The 20,344-nt window shown below is 33.9% G+C and overlaps 1 protein-coding gene across 2 annotated transcripts in view; it reads right to left on the bottom strand.

Annotated features, from left to right (window-relative positions):
* Positions 1-4,010: 4,010 nt before the first annotated feature.
* Positions 4,011-20,344, bottom strand: part of Map9 (microtubule associated protein 9) — a 29,980-nt gene continuing 13,646 nt past the window's right edge. For both annotated transcript variants that reach the window (XM_015484503.2, XM_048813548.1), the window contains exons 6-14: positions 18,850-18,943; positions 16,683-16,915; positions 14,564-14,634; positions 12,855-13,011; positions 11,953-12,042; positions 10,310-10,471; positions 10,037-10,182; positions 9,277-9,409; positions 4,011-4,330 (exon numbers count right to left, since the gene is read on the bottom strand). In XM_015484503.2, the coding sequence (XP_015339989.1) occupies positions 4,208-4,330; positions 9,277-9,409; positions 10,037-10,182; positions 10,310-10,471; positions 11,953-12,042; positions 12,855-13,011; positions 14,564-14,634; positions 16,683-16,915; positions 18,850-18,943 (1,209 nt within the window). In that variant the 3' untranslated portion in view covers positions 4,011-4,207. The remainder of the gene's footprint in view (positions 4,331-9,276; positions 9,410-10,036; positions 10,183-10,309; positions 10,472-11,952; positions 12,043-12,854; positions 13,012-14,563; positions 14,635-16,682; positions 16,916-18,849; positions 18,944-20,344) is intronic.

A 20,344-nucleotide genomic window follows, 5' to 3' on the forward strand; every position in this document is an offset into this window, starting at 1 on the left:
CAATTGCAGCCCCCAAAATGATTAAAAAGTGATATTAGCATGGAAATATGTACATGACATATTATTAAATGGAGAAACCTGATTATTAAATATGTAATTGGATCTTATTTTTATCTCAAAGATGAAAGGTATTTGTATGTTTGAATATATGGATGTATATTCATTGTTTTTGCTTTAGATAGTTTACACACACACACACACACACACACGGATACATGTAGCACAGAAGAGACAGAAGGAGAACAAGACAGAGGGAGAAACAGAAATAGAGAAATAGTAATAGATACACTCTCTTCTTTCATTCTCATATTAATTTGGAAAATACACTAGAAACTAAGAACTAGAAGAGCAAAACAAGTTAGTTAAGAATAATTATTTGGGGGAGATAGGAGCAAGGATGACTTCGATTATTTGCATTTTCTAATTATTTAGTAATTATGTTATCTTTGTAATTTGTGTAGTTAAAACCTCTTTTATATCTAAATTTTAAGTTAGAACAGTTTAATATACAAATTTTCAGTCATTTCTAATGAAGGGTATATTAACACAATATATTTTTATCTTTAGCCCACAAATAAAACTCACAGTACACTTCCTAACATTGGAAATGAAATTTTGGTACACAGCGAATAAATATCACTCAACAAAATAATTTCTGAATGACTGACTTTAATAAATTATTACATGAAAATGTTCCACCAAAAAGCATACATTAAACATCTCCCCCAATAATCCCTAAAAACATCCTAAATTCAACACCAAGAATTTTGTCTATTGAAATCAACATTATACAGTTACACATAACATACATATTCCAAAATAACAGGAATACAGGGCATTTTAAAATAAAAAAAAACTTAAAACCCCTTCCAATTAAGCATTTAGACATCATTTTAATATTCTATCAGTTTAGCTAGGATTAAAAAAATTGATAATTGTTTTTTGCAAAATGGAAGCATGTGGGTTTAAATGTCTTTTAATATAACACTACTAAAATCAAAGTAAGGGTTAAATTAGGGATATATATTTCCTGTACTAGTTTATTTTGGGCAGTGATTTTAAATAACATACACTTTCTCTTATTTTATGAAATCCTTTTTCTCTATTATTTTAGCCCATGACTCAGGATTTAAGAAACTTTATTATTTTTACACATTTTCAATAACAGTGTCAGTACCTAAATAGCTTATTTGAAGGATGGTTCTACAGAAGGCATATACAATTTATAGACACCTAATTACCATTATGTACAACTTGGGCAATAGTGAAAAATATTGGTTTTATTTCAAGTTAAAACAATAAATGGACTCACATTTTCAAAGTGTGTGATGTAAATATAAATTACTGAGATATCATTATTCTATGAATAGCTCATTATCTTTCATTAAGAAACTTTTAAGCTCTTTCTGATCTAAAATTGCATTATTATTTATGTTACCATTTTCTTGGACATTATGAAACTTAAATTCAATGTAAAGGTTTATTTAATATATTTAAACTTATTCACAAATGATTTCTGAGAACTTATTATTTTCAATAATATAACAACAATATTCATAAAATATATATAAAATAATAATGTTCAAAATTTTCCTATTTTTTTAAAATCAACATTCTTCAAGTGATCAATTTATTTATTTACTTACTTTGGGGGTTCTGGGGATTGAACCCAGAGACACTTACCCAATGAGTTACATCCCAGCCCTTTTTATGTTTTATTTAGAGACAGGGTCTCACTAAGTTGCTTAGGGCCTTGCTAAGTTACTGAGACTGGCTTTGAACTCCCTGGCTTTCAACTCCTGTCTCAGCCTTCAGAGTGGCTGGGATTACAGGCATGGGCCAACTCACCGGGCTGATCAATGCAATGACATAGGCTGATCATTTAATATGAAATCATATGAAATCCTGTAGAATCTTTGTGTCTTTAATTTCAATTAAATATTCCTTTATATATTAATGAAAACTTAATAAGTAAATATTTATAAGATTTAATATTTTCTAAGGAAATATGGAAAGAATTATACCATTAAATAAAGTTATATTCAAGGGAATATTATCAGGGTTGATTGTTCCCTTTGGATCTTAGAAAGTAAATAATAGTTTAGTACTACATTTTTACTTAATTCTCCAAACTCAACATTATTTCTGCTATGCAAGAGGTGATTTCATTCATCTAGTTGATTTCAGTACTAGTTGCTGTAAACAGAAAATAACATATTATTATAGTAAAACAAAAATCTCTAGACATATTTGAGGGAAATGATTTGCTGGGAATATACAAACATCTCAATTTCTCATTTCATCCTACCTCAGATGTTATTTCCCTAGATGTTGCAAATCTTTTTAGCTCTGAATGTCTAGTTCAATACCAGAAATACTTAACAATCTATTCTGGTAGGAATTAAGTTTGGTACTAAGGGGGCCACATGGCTGAATGAGAAGTCCCAAATCCCATGCTGATAATACATACTACTGGTTATTACTTCAATTTCATGAAGTATTCTAGTTCTAGTAGTATAAAAAGTCTTCTAGTTTTATCTATGAAATTGTTTACTTACATATGATCCTTCAAAGTGATCCTTGACATCTCATCCTGTACAAACGCTACAGCAAGTTTAGTGCTCAGTGTATGAAACCCCCTGCAATTCCTTTTGAAATCTCAAAGTCTGCATTACATAACCTGATGAGTTTTCTAACACTCTAATATTAGACAAAAAAGGTTTAAGTAACTCCTTAAATCTTATGAATTCCTACTTCATCTTATAGATTTAATTGTGTCCATCATCTTAATAGCTAGCAGTTCTTTCTTCAGGGAAAGACAATCTCTGGATAACAATCCAAGATTTTAAGCTCTGAAAATTAAAAATGTGTTGATGAATATGGAGGTTTTGATAGATCCTACAATTTCTGAGGTAACATGGGCATGTGAAAAACAGTATGAGGGCTCTGCAGCCCATAAGTACGTCTGCATACTCAGATACTTAATCAGTGTGGTCTGGACTCAAGTCTTATGCAAGATGTATGGCAAGTTATTGGTTTTTCAAAGTCTTAGCATTTTTATCTGCAAAAATGAAGCTAATAATACCTACCCTGAATAAGTGTTGTGAAGATGAGATATAACATTTGTAAAGATCCAGCAGAGATGATATAAGCTCTCTATAAATAGTAACTATTTATTTTCATTCATTGTCTCTGCACTGAATTATTGATTAAAGCAGCATTTCAACTCTGAGACCAGGTCAAGTATGAGACTAGTTAATACAAGGATGTGCAGAGAACAAAGAAATGAATAAAAGTTCTTTGGATATTTTTTACAAAGTTACTTTCTCATTTAGCTGTTTTCTAAATACAGACTTTATATCTGGATTAGTGAAAAGGACAAGTGTCACCTTCATAACTTTTATGGCTTTATTGTAGAAAATTATATGATAATGACCTTGAACTCCTGTGGAATTTCCATAACTAATGTGTAAGTATATCACTACCATGAAATTGCTGTTTTTGGTATCTGTGAACTAGTAAATAAAGTGAGATAGAATTTAGAGAGAAAGCTTTCATTATAAAGTGCCTATGATTGTCATTTAAGCCTGGAGTAAAGTACGCACATATTAAATAGTAGGTAAAATTCTTAAATAAATAAAATGCCTCACCGATTACAGTTTTATTGAACTATGGCCTCAATTGACCAAAATTCTAACTTGCACAGTGCACAGGCAACTGCTTTTAGCTAAACATCAGTTTTAGAAGAAATAATATATGCACACTCCCCACCATACATTCATTAAAAAACCTGAATCCAAATGCATGATCATCGACGAATCCAATTATTTCTATGATTAGAGTACCTAGATGGTTTCCTTGTTTTTATTGGGCTTAACATATTTAAATTGCGTGCAGAGGTTAACGAAAGTGATCAAGGAGCATTCCACTTTCAGAATTATCAGGACATATAAAGCTTTATGCATTTTCATAGTAAGAGCTTTTCATTTTCATTATTTTAAATGAAAAGATTATTAGCTTTTCATTTGGAGGCAGTTTATCTACAGTTCAAAAATACTTTTACTGATTAAAGTCCAAAGTATCTTTTTCATTTTAACAGAAAGGCCTGCCATTTAATTAAAATAGATTTTTCCAACTATAAGTAATTGAATGAATGTTCTAAACCTGTGACTAAAATTGGCAAGTTGGTAAATAAGAACAAGGATTGTCAAAAGACTTTCGAGAACACAGTTCTACTGGGAGGGCTCCATGGAGGAAGTGCCTCGTGGTCAAGAAATGAATGGCGTTTCTTTTGCTTTCGTTCAATTCTTTCCTGTCTTTCTTTCTTTTCCTAAAGAGAAAAACAGAAAACCATGTATTCAGACACATATTTGAACATTATTTTAAATCAGGCTTCTTGCTGAAGAACAAAATAATCCATTTTAAGATTCTTCTATATTATTTCCTGGCTTAACTGGTTATAAAGGAACAGAAGCTAGGGAATATTGCTACTGTATCTGTATACTATCAAAAGGTGTTTATGTCACTCCATCTTTGTAAATATTAAACATGATGATATTAAAATTTCTGCAAAATAGGAAAAACACCTATAATTCAATTGCTGAAAAACAGTAATTGTTAGAAGTTGGTGATTACTTTCTGAGAACAGATGCTCAGAAGTAAATTTACTGGATGCAAAACTTGCATGTGCCAGCATAGCAAGAGATCCTCCATATTTTTTACCAATAAATGAAAGTTCAACTTTCATATTTGTTTATCATTGAACTTAAGTATATATTCAAACATTTCTTTAGTGGTTGAGTGAATTTTCTGTCTGATTATTTGGCCCATCTAACTGTATGGGCACTGGGGCCTTTCATTTTTAGTACTTTGTGTATTTTCAAATAAATATTATCTTTACATCAAATATTTTATCAATATTTTTGCAGGCCATGTCAGTGTCACCTTTGTTAGCCCTTAACTTTACAAAAAAAAGGGCATCAATAAATAATGCAACCATAGAAAATAATTTAAAGGGTAATGTCTTCAAAACTCAAACACAATTAATGAAAAGGAAATATGACCAATATTTCTGAAATTCTCTGAATCTGGCCCCCATCATATCTTTCTCTCCCCCTTATTCCACTGAATTCATCATTACTCTGAATTTGATGCTGAATATATCACATTCTAACATATGCCAGGTTGTGAGGTGACATATGGGTCTATTATTCTATTGGCACAATGCTGCCTCGATTTCTGTTTATTCAATCAATTGTAAACATAGATAGCTCTTACTGTGGGTCAAGTATAAAGTGATTATAAAATCCAAACACACAGATAAGGATCCCGATAAGCTTCAAAATGTACAGATAATGAACAAGTAAATACACAACACATAATTCCAAATTGTAAGAATTTCTATGAAATATAAAAATAAGTATTATGATAAAGAATAGAAGAGAGCACTTACTTTGAAAAGAAAGGGGATTTAGGGAAAGTCACTTTAAAGTGAGACCAAACTTGGTTAGATAAAGGAGAGGGGGGCCAAAGAAAATAAAAAAGGGAGATGAACAACAACATCCTATGGAGCTTTGCAGGCCATGTCAGTGTTTTGAACTTAGGTTAAAAAAAAAAAAAAAAAATGCAACAAGTGACCTGGAGAGGGAAGGCTGGAGCTGGAGGTAGGAGAAAGAAGAGGAAACAGCCCTGCAGCAGGCTGAGAGTTTTGGAAAATGGGGACAGGAAAGCAAACGTTAGATTGGCTAGAAGCACTGGAAAACCTGTGACTTTTCAAGCATGATCTTGGTTTAGTGATGGAGACAGAGACAAGACTGGAACGGATGAGGCTGAAAAGGGTTAGTAGCATTGTGGAAGTGGTGCAAAACTTTCTAACAGTTTAGATATGAAGAGAAGCAGAAAATGGAGGACGAGAGCTGGGCTGAAATGCCAAGCTGAGAGCTGATTTTTTATTTAAGATTACATATCCTGCCACATAATGGGAATATTTCAGAGGGTAGAAAGAATGTTGCTTCGCAAAGGAGTGGAAGGGTAAGTTTGTATTTTATTGCTTGACTGAGGAAGAGTTCAGTTTCATATTATTTTGGAAATGTAATCTTTCACATTTTTACCTTTTTATTATACCAGATGAATTATAGAACCATGTTATTTTACTGCACATACTATCTTCAATGAAATAGCTGAGTTTCTGGGGATTAGTATGAAAACTGAATATTTACCTCCCTATATCTAATGTTAATAACCTTGGTCTTTTCACTCATTATCTCTCCACTTCTTTACTTCTCTGCTAACACTACAAAGTTTGGTGGTTTCCTCCTACTGATGATTTCCTCGTATTCCTCAAAGAGAAGCAAGATCAGAGAAACCCTTGGAAAACCCTGCCTCTGCAGATCGATAACTTGGGAAGACAGACATTGTGATAAGTTATCAATGCATCTTTCATCAGTACATACATGGGTAGATAAATGTCTCAAGAACAATTTGGTGATGCAAAATCCATTCACATACTATTATTCACACATAGCAAAAAGATATGAAGAGAGGTATGAATGAGGTAGTCCTTTTCAGTCTTTAACATCCATGTCTTGGCATCATGTCATAGAATGTTTGCATGCTTGCTAAATCTATTAAAGCAAAGAGGAAACTTCCTTTCAGAATCTTGAGAAAGGAAAAGATGGAGTCCGAACATCCTTAGCCATTTTAGAGAGAGGTAGATCATCCTCCTAGGTGGGGGTAAAGCAGTGACCAGTCTGTGTTCACAGAAATGACTGAATGAGCCCTTTTTTGGGGGGGGTGTGTGTCCATTCCATTTAACATGAAATGGTGGGGAGAAAAACTTGAGAAAAGTTTGATCTTAATTAGTAGGGTGCTGAAAAGCTGAGACAGGATATAGACAATTATTTTTTTTTAATATCAATGAATAGGATGAAAATGAGCAAGTGACTAAATACTACAGTCAAACATCAAAAATAGTGTTGACTAATCATCACTTAATCATTGTCCATTTTCTAGGAAATACAGAGATAAAACTAAAAACCGAAACTTTTACATTTACTTACTGTGCTACTAGCAGTTAGCATACATCTTCTTAATATAAAAAGACTTTTAAACATCTTGGAGAAAAATGCACAAGAATTTAACCTAAGGAAGCCATCATGAAACACTGCCTTCCTCATTCAGATATCAAATCAATTTCAATCACTTTATTATTACTTCTCTGCATGGAATTATCATAAAGTAGAACAAAAGTCAACACATAATGATAAATTCTGTTGGCTCCTTAAAAATGGGATCACATTGTATTACTTCGGGGAGAGCCGATAACTTTATAACAACATGACAAGGTTAAGTGTTTCTATCTGAGTGCAGTTTTGTTCCATTCTCTTAAGTCTTCATTTGGGTACTTACAGGAGAGTACTAAAGTTTTCTTGCATATTTCTTAAGTTTATTCCTAAGTGTCTTTTATCCTATCATCAAAACCTAACTTTGATCCATGTCTCTGTAACTACTGTTGATTTTAAAAGTTTACATGAAAAAATAAACAAGAATAGTCAGAAATACTGTGAGAGAAGAACCAAATATTTGAGCTTATTCCAGACAAATATTTAGACATATGAAGCTTATTAGTAAGATATATATATACGGAACAGAAAATCAAGAAACAGACCCCTAAATATGGGAATTGATCATATAATAGATAGCAACTCTAATCAGTGGCAAAAATTGGGGTACTCTGTAAAAGATTAGTTGGAATAAATAAAGTTGGGATCAGATTTCCCATCATACATCAGAATAAAGTCTAGGTAGAACAAATGTTGGGACATTAAGATATTAAAGTCATCAGATGAAAATATGGGAGAATTTTGATTAACCTCAAATTACGGAAAACATCTTTTCAACTATGCTTAAAATTCAGAAGTCAAAGGGAAAAAAATTGATAAATCTGAGACCTAAATATAAACTTAAATTCTTTGTGGCTTAAAAATACTATAAAGTTGGGAAGCCAACAATAGAGTGGGAAAAATATTTGCGTCTTATATCAGAAATGATTAGCTAATTTCCCTAATACATATAAAAGCTTCTACAAATCAATAAGAAAAAGACCAAAAATCCAACAGAAATATGACTGTCCATGAAGTGATGGTTTACAGAAGAAAAATATAAAAGTGACCCTTCTATAAATGAAAACATGTTCAAGTTTAATTAGAGAAATACAAATAATAAAGACCCATGGTGACATTTCTCAACTAGCAGATGAGAATTTGAAAAGAGTATGGTGGCACACCCTTGTAATCCCAGTGGCTTGGGAAGCTGAGGAAGGAGGATTCCAGAGTTCAAAGCCAGCCTCAGCTACTTAATAAGGCCCAGTCTCTACATAAAATACAAAAAAAGGGCTGTTGGATGTGGCTCAGTGGTCAAATGCCCCTGGACTCACTCCCTAGTACACCCCCTGCACCCCAGTAGCAAAAACCCCTAAACAAACAAAAAGAGTATCATTGAAATTTTACTAGATAGAATGTGGAGAATTTTAAATTTTTTACTGACAAATCAGGTGAATGTGTAACTGTTCATAAAAATGTGTTTCCTTCATTCAGTAAGTACTATCCATGGGAATACATTGTCTATTAAAATCATTATCTATTAAAATTGATTAATAAAATAATCTTTTGCATTTTAAAATAAAAAACTGTATTTAGTTTGATGTCAACAAAAAGCAACTTTCATAACAGAAAGTAAGTTGAAACCAACTATATTAAAATCCAGCTAGATCCTATTCCTTCTAAACCTCAAACTTACTGTCTTTCATTTAAAAACAAATAAGACTTTTTTCTTGACATTATCAGAAATAAAAATAAATAAACAAAAAGAATAAAAAATGGAATAACTTCCTCACCCATTAGTGTTATTATGTGTCATAATCAATTTTCACCTAAAATAACCTGAAAGTACTTGGTATGTTAGATACACTTAGTATATTGGTGTCAGATGCAATAACTACAGCAAGGAAGAATGGGGGTGACTGGTAAAAGGCTGAATGTGGGAATGCAGTGATGGAGGAAAGTGTAACTGGAGTTTCAGCCTGGGAGCTTGAGGGAGCAGTCAAAGCATTAACAGAAATGATAAATAGAAGAAGATATGATATGTACAGAAGGAGAGAATGGAGTCAACAAGGCAGTTCCAGGAGAAACAGTCAATAGGTATGGGGTACAGGGATTTAGGAAGAGAAAAGGCACAAAAGGGCATTTAAAAAACACCAGTGGTTTAGCAAATACCTACCAGCCATTTTTCATATTCATTGATAGCTTGTTTATCTTTATCTTTTTTCTCAGCTCTTTTCAGTTCTTCCTTCCTTTTCTCATTTATTTTCTCTTTTTCCTTTTGCTTGAAAAAAGCTTCCTTTTTTTCATTCCTATGTAGGATGATATAAGACACCGGAAGTTAAAGGAGAATAGATAATAAAGATTCCCTAAAACAGCCCTGGCAAAGAATGAGATTGAGAGGCATTAGTACATACCAAGAGCTCCGGTTTAGATGGGTGGTGTCCCCCAAAAGCTCAGGTGTGAGATAATGCAAACAAGTTTAGAGGTGAAAAATTGGGTTGGGGAGCCTTAATTTAATCAGAGAATTAACCCCTGTGACAGGGATTAACTGTTAGTAACTGTAGGCAGATAGGGTGTGGCTAGAGGAGGCGGGTCATTGTGGGTGTGCCTCTGGGGTTTTCTATTTTGTCCCTGGTGAGGAGAGCTCTTTTTTTCTCGGTGTTTCTTGGTGGCCACTTCCTGCTTCTTCTACCACACTCTTCTCCCATGGTGTTCTGCCTCACCTTGGGCTTCAAAGAAGGGAGTCGGACATCTATGGACTAAGACCCTGAAACCATGAGACCCAAAATAAACTTTTCCTCCATTAATTGTTCTTGTCAGGTCTTTTTAGTCATTGAAGCAAAAAAAGCTCACTAAAATATCAAGTAAATAAATTTTAGAAAAGCCTCAACTGTTATTAAATCTATCAGAAGATTTTTTTTTTTATTTTGGATTACCATTTTTCAACAGCAGTTAAATTATCTTTCTTTTTCTCGGCAACAGTTTCCTCTTCTTTCTGTTTCTTTGCTCTTTCATATTCTTTCTCCTTTTTAGTTTTCTCTTTAAGATATTCCATTTTTTTCTCTTTCCATTTTTCAAAAGCCTGAAAAAAGATCAGAATGAATTTCTTACTGTGAATATTATAAAATAAGCAAAAATATGGTGAAGCGTTGATTTTGATTTCATATGTTTAAAAATAACTAAGTAAGGTGTTTAAAGCTTGTGAATACCTGTAGGGCTTCTCCTTTCCTCACAGCATTTTCTTCCTCAGTTTTCTTCTTGTTTTTCTCCTCAAGCCTCTTTTTGGCAGCTATTTTCTTGGCCTCCTTTTCTTTCATGGCCTTCCAGGCCTCAAATGATGCTAATGCTTCTTCTCTCTTGGCAGCTTTTTTCTATTTTGGAAAAAATAATAGGTATACAGGTAATGTAGGAGTAGACACACAAATTTTAACGTATATTTATATACAAATATATGTATATTTCACTTTAATTCCCAGAATCATCACATAAAGATATTAAGTTCCAAAGCAGATAATTTATTTAGAATGGTTTAGACAATTTATTTCAAAAAATATCCAAGCCAGGAGTGGTGGCACACACCTATAATCCCAGTTAACCTGGGAGGTTGAGGTGAGAGAACTGAAGATATAAGACCAGCCTCAGCAACTTAATGAGACCCTGTCTCAAAATTAAAAAAAATAAAAATAAAAAAAAAAGGACTGAAAACATCCTTTTTCTAAAAACATTTCTCAGATACTGACTTAATATTAGTCAGAAGCAGGAAAATTATTATTTCTGGAAATGCACAAAATAAGTGCTATCAAAATAAACTCTAATAGGTTAAGGGGTATTATAAAAATTATATTATATTTTTTCAGTCAAAAAATTCTGGAAAATTATAGGCTTATACAATAAGAGTAAGGTAAATAGGCCAAGTCATATAGTAAGAACAGATTTTTGGTTTGAATGATATCAAGGCATAAAGTTGTTACCCCACTAACATATTCTAAATGTTGAAAATATGTCAGACTGGAAAATATGCATGTGATGTACATCAAGGATATTATCACATAATATCCAATAATTGACTTAGAATATTATCATTAAATGACATAAAACCTTATCATGGAGGAAACTCAACTGAGAAGTAACGTACTGTGCAGCTACAGTGTGAAGGGCTACAGCACTGCCCACAGCCGTGTAATGCTACCAGTGTGGGGACAGGTACACAGCATAGCGACAGAGGTCTGCTCATACAGACGGATTTGTCATAGTGCTGTTCAATTTGAAAACGTCTCTCTCAATCAGTTTTAGTACTGAGCAGACAATGAAGGGGTTTTTCAGAGTTTTTACTTTAGAAGACAGGAAAGAGCTGACCATTGTGGCCTATTAGGCAAGAGTGAGAGGAAGAGATTGAAAGTTCAGGAGGGACTGAAACAAGAGTCCAGTTTGGGTCCATGGGATGGAACGTGGGTCAAGAACTCAGGTATAGTCTTGAAGACACACCTAAAACTCAAGAGCGAAAAGAGGAAAACTAAAGATAGATGTCTGAAGACCCTTTGTATTCTTGGCTAACTGATGTCAATTTTTAAGAGTGAATTAGATGGTTACAAACAGAAGTTCAAAATTAGTTATGCCATATCTATCCTATGCATAATAAATAAAATAAAAATGTGTCTGTATATAAAAAGTTCTATTTATGACCAACTAAAATTACATAAAGTACCAGAGAAATAAAATCAGAAATCAAGTCTTTTATATACAACTTATTTCAACATTTAAAAAACATTTGATTTAGAAATGTTAAACATTCACAGATACTTTACTGACATAACAGTCCAGAACATTTTCAACTTCTTTATTTCACAAATACCTGTTCATTTTGGATTCTTAAGTTTTCACTTTCAATCCTTTTTATTCTGTGCATTTCATGAAGATATACATTTTTCTTTTCCAACCACTCCTGTTAGAATAAAGAAAAGGTTCTATGCTATTCAAAGTATACCAAATGAATTAGAAATCTTAACTATATTCAAAATACTTGACAAAGCTTTAAAAAGCAAAACATAAAGTTCATAAATTTTAAACTGGTATCATTTTTCTTTTTCCTAATAAAACTTGAGGATATTCAAGAAAATTACTACTAATAATATTGTCTTCAAATATTTAATATAGTGGCCAAATATATCAAAATTTTTCCCCAAAATTACTTGTACCATTTCATAAAGTATACTCTTCTATATAACAAAAAAAAAAGTGACTCTTACTGAAACTGAAAAAAATTGAGAAAATCTTTTTTCTGTGTAAATTAACAATGTTTCTGAAGAGAAAACTTTAGGAACTACTTTTGTTCATAAACAATATAAAATTTTAGGATGAGAAAGGATAAAACATATATCTTATAATATTTTGGCTTTTGTTATATTTCTATAAATTATTATGGTTTCTCCTCTTAGAATCATCTTAAAAAAAAAAAAAAAAAAAGCACAGAAGCTAATAATTGAGTAAACTAGCTCTGGTTTGTTTAAGTATTTTAAAGGAAACTTTCCTCCGCCCCAAATTAAGTATCAAACCATACTTTTTTGGGGCTGGGAGTGCAGCTCAGTGGTAGAGGGCATGATAAGCATTTGTGAGGCCCTGCGTTCAACCTCAAGCACACAAAACAAATAAAAAATTATAAGACCGAAACAAGAACAACACCACCACCACCAAAGCATCAAAATTTCTGGTAAAGTCTTTTCATTCTTTGATATGGAAATTATTAATTCTTTTTACCTGATAAACAGCTGCCCTTATGTGATCTGCTTTGTCAGGTTCTAAACTCTGCTTTTGGTCCAAGACTTTCAAAGTCCCCAGATAGTGAGAAGAGGTAGTTGCTGATGGACTTCTCCTTATAGAACTGGATTTCTTTAAAAACTCAGAGGTCATTAATCTGAAAAATTTCAAATGAACCAAGATAAAGTATTTCAATTGCAATTGATAGAAGAGAGATCTATTAGAATACATGCATCTATATTTCAAAACTATTGTAATTTATTTAATACGTTATAATTACTTTCATAATGATATAGCTAAAAAGTAGTTTCTTTCTTAGTGTACGAAGAGTGCTATTCAATCTAACTTAAACTTTATAACTTTAAGTGATATCATTTTAAGCTGTACTTTTTAGGTGTTTACAATTAAAACCTTTCAAAAAAATACGGGGTGGGGGTGCTGGGCATGTGGCTCAAGCAGTAGCGCGCTCGCCTGGCATGCACGGGTCGCTGGGTTCGATCCTCAGCACCACATAAAAATAAAATGCTGTGTCCACCGAAACTAAAAAATAAGTATTAAAAAAATTCTCTCTCTCTTTCTCACTCTCTCTCTTAAAAAACAAAAAACACAAACAAACAAACAAAAAACATGGGGGCTAGGGCTGTGGCTCAGTGGTAGAGCTCTTGCCTTGCCCTTGTGAGGCACTGGGTTGGATCCTCAGCACCACATAAAAATAAATAAATAAAATAAAGATATTGTGTCCATCTACAACTAAAAGATTTTAAAAAATGGGTCATATCTCAAGTTATACAGAGAAAATAATATTAACAAAGTGGGTTTTAAGCACTTTTTAACATTTTCTTATAATACTTTCTGTTACATAAACCATTCTAAATATAAAGTTAGAAAATATAGTACCCTCTGTCAGGGGTTAGGAGACAACCTGGGCAACCTGTGGCTTGATAGATAAAGCTGAATGCACCACAGATCTGTTCCTGCATTTATGCATGGGCAAGTCCTGCTTTCCTACTACGGGGCAGAACTGAGCAGTTAACAACAGGGACTGAACTGCCTACAGTGTCTAAAAAAAGTACGTACTAGCCATGTACCTAAGTTGGCTGGCCCTGCTCTACTTGACTAATTATAATCATAATCTGAATAAAAGATGCAGAAGGTTTTGATTAGCACAGAGAAGTTAGCAATAGTCATCAGCAGCAATACATATGAACCTGTATCAATTCTTGTCACTGTAGTCCATAAAACCCAGTTAGTCCATAAAACCCAGAGACTTTAGGTACAATTTTTTATGTGTTAGACAAAGATACTGATAGAGAAGAATAATGCTGGACTTCAGCTTTACTATCACTTTATATCTAATATCTCAGCAAAAACACAAGAAGCTCTATTCTAAGAGCCATGCAATGACATTAAGGAAGAAGAAAAATGTCCTTTGAGGGAAGATACTGGAGAATGAATGTATTATGTATATTCCAGGCTTTCAAACAATCAGGAATAGATGTAAACATTTTATTATTTTTATTATTTGCTATAAAAGAATATAATCCACTGTAGGGATTAATAATGAAGTATCTATTCCAGTCATCTGAGAGGTGAAAAAAATTAAGAGAAAATCCACAAAGCCAAATCAAATTTACCTTATAAAATTTAAATTTAAATGAGTCTTGCTGGAATGAAAACCCAAGAATGAGGTATGTTGATGACTTAATTACCTGCCACCTGCACTGGATGCTCTGTTGTTTGTGGACTTTTTATTCTTCATATTTTTATCTTCGATCACCTTCTGTTAAATAGAAGATTTAATCATTTTAATAATCCATAGATGGATTATTCACCAGAACAATCACGGTTAGGATTAGAGATGAAACTGTTAGTAAAGCAATATTTTTTATGCATCTAGCATGTGTCAAGCACAGAAGGTATTGGATACGAAGCTGTGAATGAAAGGCCTTCAGGGATACTAACTTTCAGAGAAGGGTGACTGGCCATAATCATAAACAAATGTGACTCATGAAGGAGGTGAAAGTGGGACAACAACACAGTGACTAGAAAGGGGCTGAGAGGCTGCTGTAAGGCTGATCAGAAACTGATGAGGAAAGGGCTCACGTGATGATCTGTGGGATGAAAGGAGAAGTGCTTAGAGCCCCAGAGTGATTTTTGAAAAACACAAGAAGTCAGTGGTACTGAAGCCTGGGGAATGGTGGGGGGAGTGGAGGAACACGTGGTCAGAGAAGACTCACGTGAAATCATTAGGTGGTGGTGAGGAGTTTGGGTTTAATTCTCATGATGAGGATCCAACAAAGATACTTTAACAAGGGGGTGATTAGACTCAAACCTAAGAAAGTTCACTTAGTAGAGACTGAGAATAAAGCCAAGAGTCTAGCCAAAAAAAATGTTATAATCTTACTTGTTACTTATTCTACTAAGCATGTAAGTTGCTTATTCTAATTTATAATTGCTTCTATTAGGCATTTCAAGGGCTCCACCTATAAGATGTACACTATTTAATTTTTTTTTTTTTTTTTTGATACTAGGGATTCAACCCAGAGGTATTTTACCACTGGGTCACATCCATTGCCCTTTTTATTTTGAGATAGGTTCTTACTAAGTTGCTTAAGACCTTGCTAAATCACTGAGGCTGGCCTCAAACTTGCAGTTCTCTAGCCTCAGCCTCTCTAGTAGCTGGGTTTACAAGTATACCCCCATTGCACCTGGCTAAGACTATCTCTTTTGGTTTTTGGTATGAGGGATTGAACCCAGGGGTGCTTAACCACCAAGCCATGTCTCCAGCTCTTTTTTTTTTTTTTAATATTTTATTAGAGAGAGGGAAACAGGATCTCACTGAGTTGCTCAGGAACTCACTAAATTGCTGAGGCTGGGTTTGAACTAGTAATCCTCCTGCCTCAGCCTACTGAGTCACTGGGATTATACAAGTATGCCACTGTGCCCAGCTAAGACTATCCTTTCTTTTAAGAAAAAAAAAAATTTCTATTTACACAGATGGGTGGGTGGGTGCTAGCAGTAAAATAAGAACATGGATATGAATACATTTCTAACTCGCAGTAGTTTTTTTCTAGGGAAGGCAGCTAAGGATAATATACTTGGAACGTGACTTAAGATCCTTTCCCATACATTTAATTTTTAAAAACCCTATATATTATGAAAGTCCTGTTCAGTCACTAGTGTTCTGCCAGAACTACTTTCCTCCCCTGGTAACGTAAGCATTGCTGCTAGCAAACTGCAGTAATAAGAGATAAACACTAAACTCAGGAGAAATAAAGAGTAAAAATGCTATACTATTCATTTTAAAAGCAGTACTTTGGTACAATTAATTGTAGGAACAAGTAATTCTGTGTGCCATAAATCTGTTTCTCAAGATTTTAATAATAATGTTCCTCATGATAATCTATTAAGCATTTCTTGATTTTCAGGAAAATAGTTAAAATGTTTTCAAATGATATTTAGAAAAGCTTTCACTATCTCAAAAATCTCAAAAATTGTTCCAGACAGCTACATTTTTTATAATGGGAAGACTTATAGAAACATATACAGTTATAGGTATTTCTGAGATACTATAAAGTACATTAGGAGCATACCACTGGTGATTTTTAATGGAACACTGGGTTTCATTATACTAACTGCAAATCTTTCTTGAAGATAAAGTTCTACTGAATTAAGTGGGAAGCATTTGACAATATCATGTTGCTATCAAAAGATGAGTTTCCCACAAGTAATACAGAAGTATAGAACACAACACAGAAGACACAACACTTTCAAGCCCTTTTTCAAGTTTCAAGCTGTAGTACAAAAGAGATAAGTTTGTAGAAATACCTTTGCAGATTCTGTTGCGTTGGTATGAGACTGAAATAGCAAGGGATCCATTGTCGAGTCACCATCTGTCACCAGTTCAGCCTTTTCCTTTTCTTCTTCAAGGCTGTCAGCAGGCACTTGAATTTCCTGGGGTTTCTCAAGTTCAGCAGTGACACAGTTTATCATATCTGAATTTTCTTCATTTTCATTTAATTTCAAGGAATTATGGTTTTCAGGAAATTCTCCATTCTGATCTATTTTGAGAAGGAATAACAGCACTAAAACCTTCTCCTCAATTAAAAGTAGATAAGCAGATGCTATACATTCCTTTAAATGAAGATTGTATATAACCTCTTTTTTCCTTTTTTTTATTTTTTAATTTTGTGGTGCAGGGGATTGAACTCAGGCCTGAAGCATGCTAGGCAGGTGCTCTACCATTGAGCCACATCCCCAGTCCTATGTACTCTTTTTTCTTGCAACATAAAATATGAAAAAAATGATCATAATGATATTTTCCCCCAAAGTGTTCTACGAAAGAAAAATGGCTACTCTTCATCTAATGAAACACTTAACAAAACTAAATACTCTGCATAAACAGCATAGTCATAATTATAATGGAATCACTACCCCAAACCAACACACATCAAAAGAACTAGTTGATATATAAACCAAGTAACTGAGATGGCAACATCTGTTCAGTTCTAAAGCCTGTGTGCTCTTGGCTGGAACAACAAACTGTGAAAACAGGAGGCACATATCTGCATGCCACTGCAGTTACTAGCATCACAGATGAGCTGTATACATGCAGAGAGAACCAAGAGTGAATGTAATTTTATGCAGCGAATAAAGCCAGTCCAGTTAGGTTCAGGCCCACCAGGATGCGGTGCTGCAGTGCGCCGTCCCATACCCAAGGGCACCAAAGGCAGATCTATTTCTTATCCCCTCAGTACTCCCAGGGACAGGTTCAGGGGGATGTCAGGAGGGGACTTGGTTGTTCTTTTATAGAATGTGTCTTTTATTCAGATTCTACCACATTTCAGGGTGCTTGACAGAAAGAAATCAGTGTTCTCTGTAGGGATCAACAACTTTCATTTCTACCAGGCCCAAACTGTATTTTCATCATTAAAAGTCTTAATTCTAGGGCTTTCATTATGGCCTTTTTTCCCCTTTGAACTTATTTAGAGGTAAATGGGTTTTAAAATCCCATTATAATTACAGTCATATATTCACACGAAAAGCGCATATGATTCAATTCATTACTGGGTTCTTTGGAGAAACAAACAAGAACTTTGGAGCCAAAGATTCCACCTCTGGCTCCAGCACTGACCTTGGCTATGTTTCCCAATGTCTGCACCTCAGTTTCTCTCCTCTGTAAAATGACAAAAATTATACTACATAGTAAGCACCTAATAAATGTTAGTTATGCCTCCCAGTCCTAGAAACAGCTGTGACTTTTAGCTCTCATTAAGCCCTAAGAAAACAAACCACATTCACAACTTACACCTCACATTTACTACGTGCTTACTATGGTACTGTTCAAGGTTTTACATGTATTATTATTATTATTACTTACACTTCACAACCACCCTATAAGGTAGATATTATTATTATCCACATTTTAAAAAAACATTATACAAAGTCAGAGAGGCTTGTTACTTTGCTCATGTAGAAGTGCTAGATTCAAACCAAGGTTAAACCTCGGAAGTCCACCTAGCCATTATGTATACTATATAGATCATTGCAGCAATGTGCATAGTATAATAATTCACTTTAAGTGATTGTTCCATTTGTGCCTAGAAGTAGCCAGTGCCAGTGGCTAAATTGTACTCTATCGTTTAATTTTCACAATAGTCTTTTTTTAAATATCTTTAATTAATTATTATTATTTTTTAAATGTGGTGCTGAGGCTTGAACCCAGCACCTCGCCTGTGCTAGAGGGGCGCTCTACCACTGAGCCACAACCCCAGCCCCACAATAGTCTTTTGAGACAGGCAAGATTTAGGGAAACTGAGGCAGAGTGATTACTTCTGCACTTAAAGTCATACAGTCAACTATGCAGTCAGGATTGAAAAACCAGGGAAACACAAATATATATTTTCCCTGTAACCGTGAAAAGTATTATTTTTCTTACAGTGTCCTAAACAACACAGAGTTCATAAATAATACACATTAGTTAGAATGTAATTACCTTCTATAGATGCTTTTCCCTCAGGTGCCAGTGAAAAAGAATTTCCAAGACTTTCTTTAAGAGCTGATGATGATAAACTTGATAACAATGGATCCTGTTTAATAAAAAATGTATTTAACGAGTATTTATGGACATCATAGCATTATTAAAACCATCTTATAACTTTGGAATCTGCATTATTAGAAGTTTGCTGCTGAAACCTCAAAAAGCATTAAGCCTTCATAGTGGGACATGGAGCGGGAGCATGGGAGGAATAGACGAACTCTAGGTAGGGCAGAGGGGTTGGAGGGGAAGGGAGAGGGCATGAGGTTGTTAATGATGGTAGAATGTGATGATCATTACTATCCAAAGTACATGTATGAAGACACAAATTGGTGTGAATATACTATGTGTACAACCAGAGATATGAAAAATTGTGCTCTACATATGTAATAAGAATTATAATGCATTCTGCTGTCATATATAAATTTAAAAATTACATAAAAAATCATAAGCCACTAGAGGTAAAAATGCTTCCCTTGGTGTTTGGGTCAGTAAAAGGGGTCACTAAAAGAGTCATTCTAGCTCTGTATCAAAATGTTATGTCTAAATTTATTTTTAGCAATTTTTAAAACTCCTGCTCTTCTAAAATCAAATCTGTTATGTATTTTTAAGGTAAAGATTTGATCCTGATGTCTCTTTCTCCAATTTTCTTTTTCAAGGACAGTATCAAGACAGAAGAAAAATCTTTAGTTTCTTCTTCTTCATTTTTTTTTGGGGGGGGGTACTTGAGATTGAACCCATGGGCCTCAACCACTGAGCCTTTTTGCTGTTGTTGTTTAGGCCCTTGCTAAGTTGCTGAGGCTGGCTTTGAACTCATGATCCTCCTGTCTCAGTCTCCCAGGCTGCTAGGATTACAGATGTGTGCCATCGTGCCTGATAAATTTTAGTTTCAAACAATTATTACTAGTAGTCCAAATGAAAGCAACCTATAAAACCAAGTAGACAGCTACTTCCAAATATTACAGGTGAAAAATGTACATAAATTTCAAGCACATGAACTTTACTCAAAATCTGAAAAGAAATCATTGTATTGTGTCCAAAAAACCCCAATTCTCTACAGAATAAACTAGCCTAAAGGTGATGATATTATAATGTAAGAATTTTATTTTTGTTGCATAAATAGCAATATTCTTTCCTTCAATATTTTATGAACACATAGGAAATTATATATCAAAAGCAATGAGAAGGAAACATTTGGGAAAATGTCAGAAGGGCTGAGACACTGGAGTCTACCTTGAAAGACAAAGTTACACTTGAAGAGATTTGCACATTTGTAGCTTTAGGATTTATGGTATATCTCAAGCTGTAGAGTTCAAGTGGTAGAAGGCTACAGACTTAGTAGACTGGCTTGAGAGCCCAGAAGAGTCAATACATTTGAGGAAGAAGTAGCCTTGGAATATGCAGAATTCTTCTAAAACCTTTGGCTCATCTGTACATGGCATAAAGAAGACCT

Source organism: Marmota marmota, unplaced genomic scaffold (assembly GCF_001458135.2).
Source record: "Marmota marmota marmota unplaced genomic scaffold, marMar, whole genome shotgun sequence".
NCBI classification, from domain to species: Eukaryota; Metazoa; Chordata; class Mammalia; order Rodentia; family Sciuridae; genus Marmota; species Marmota marmota.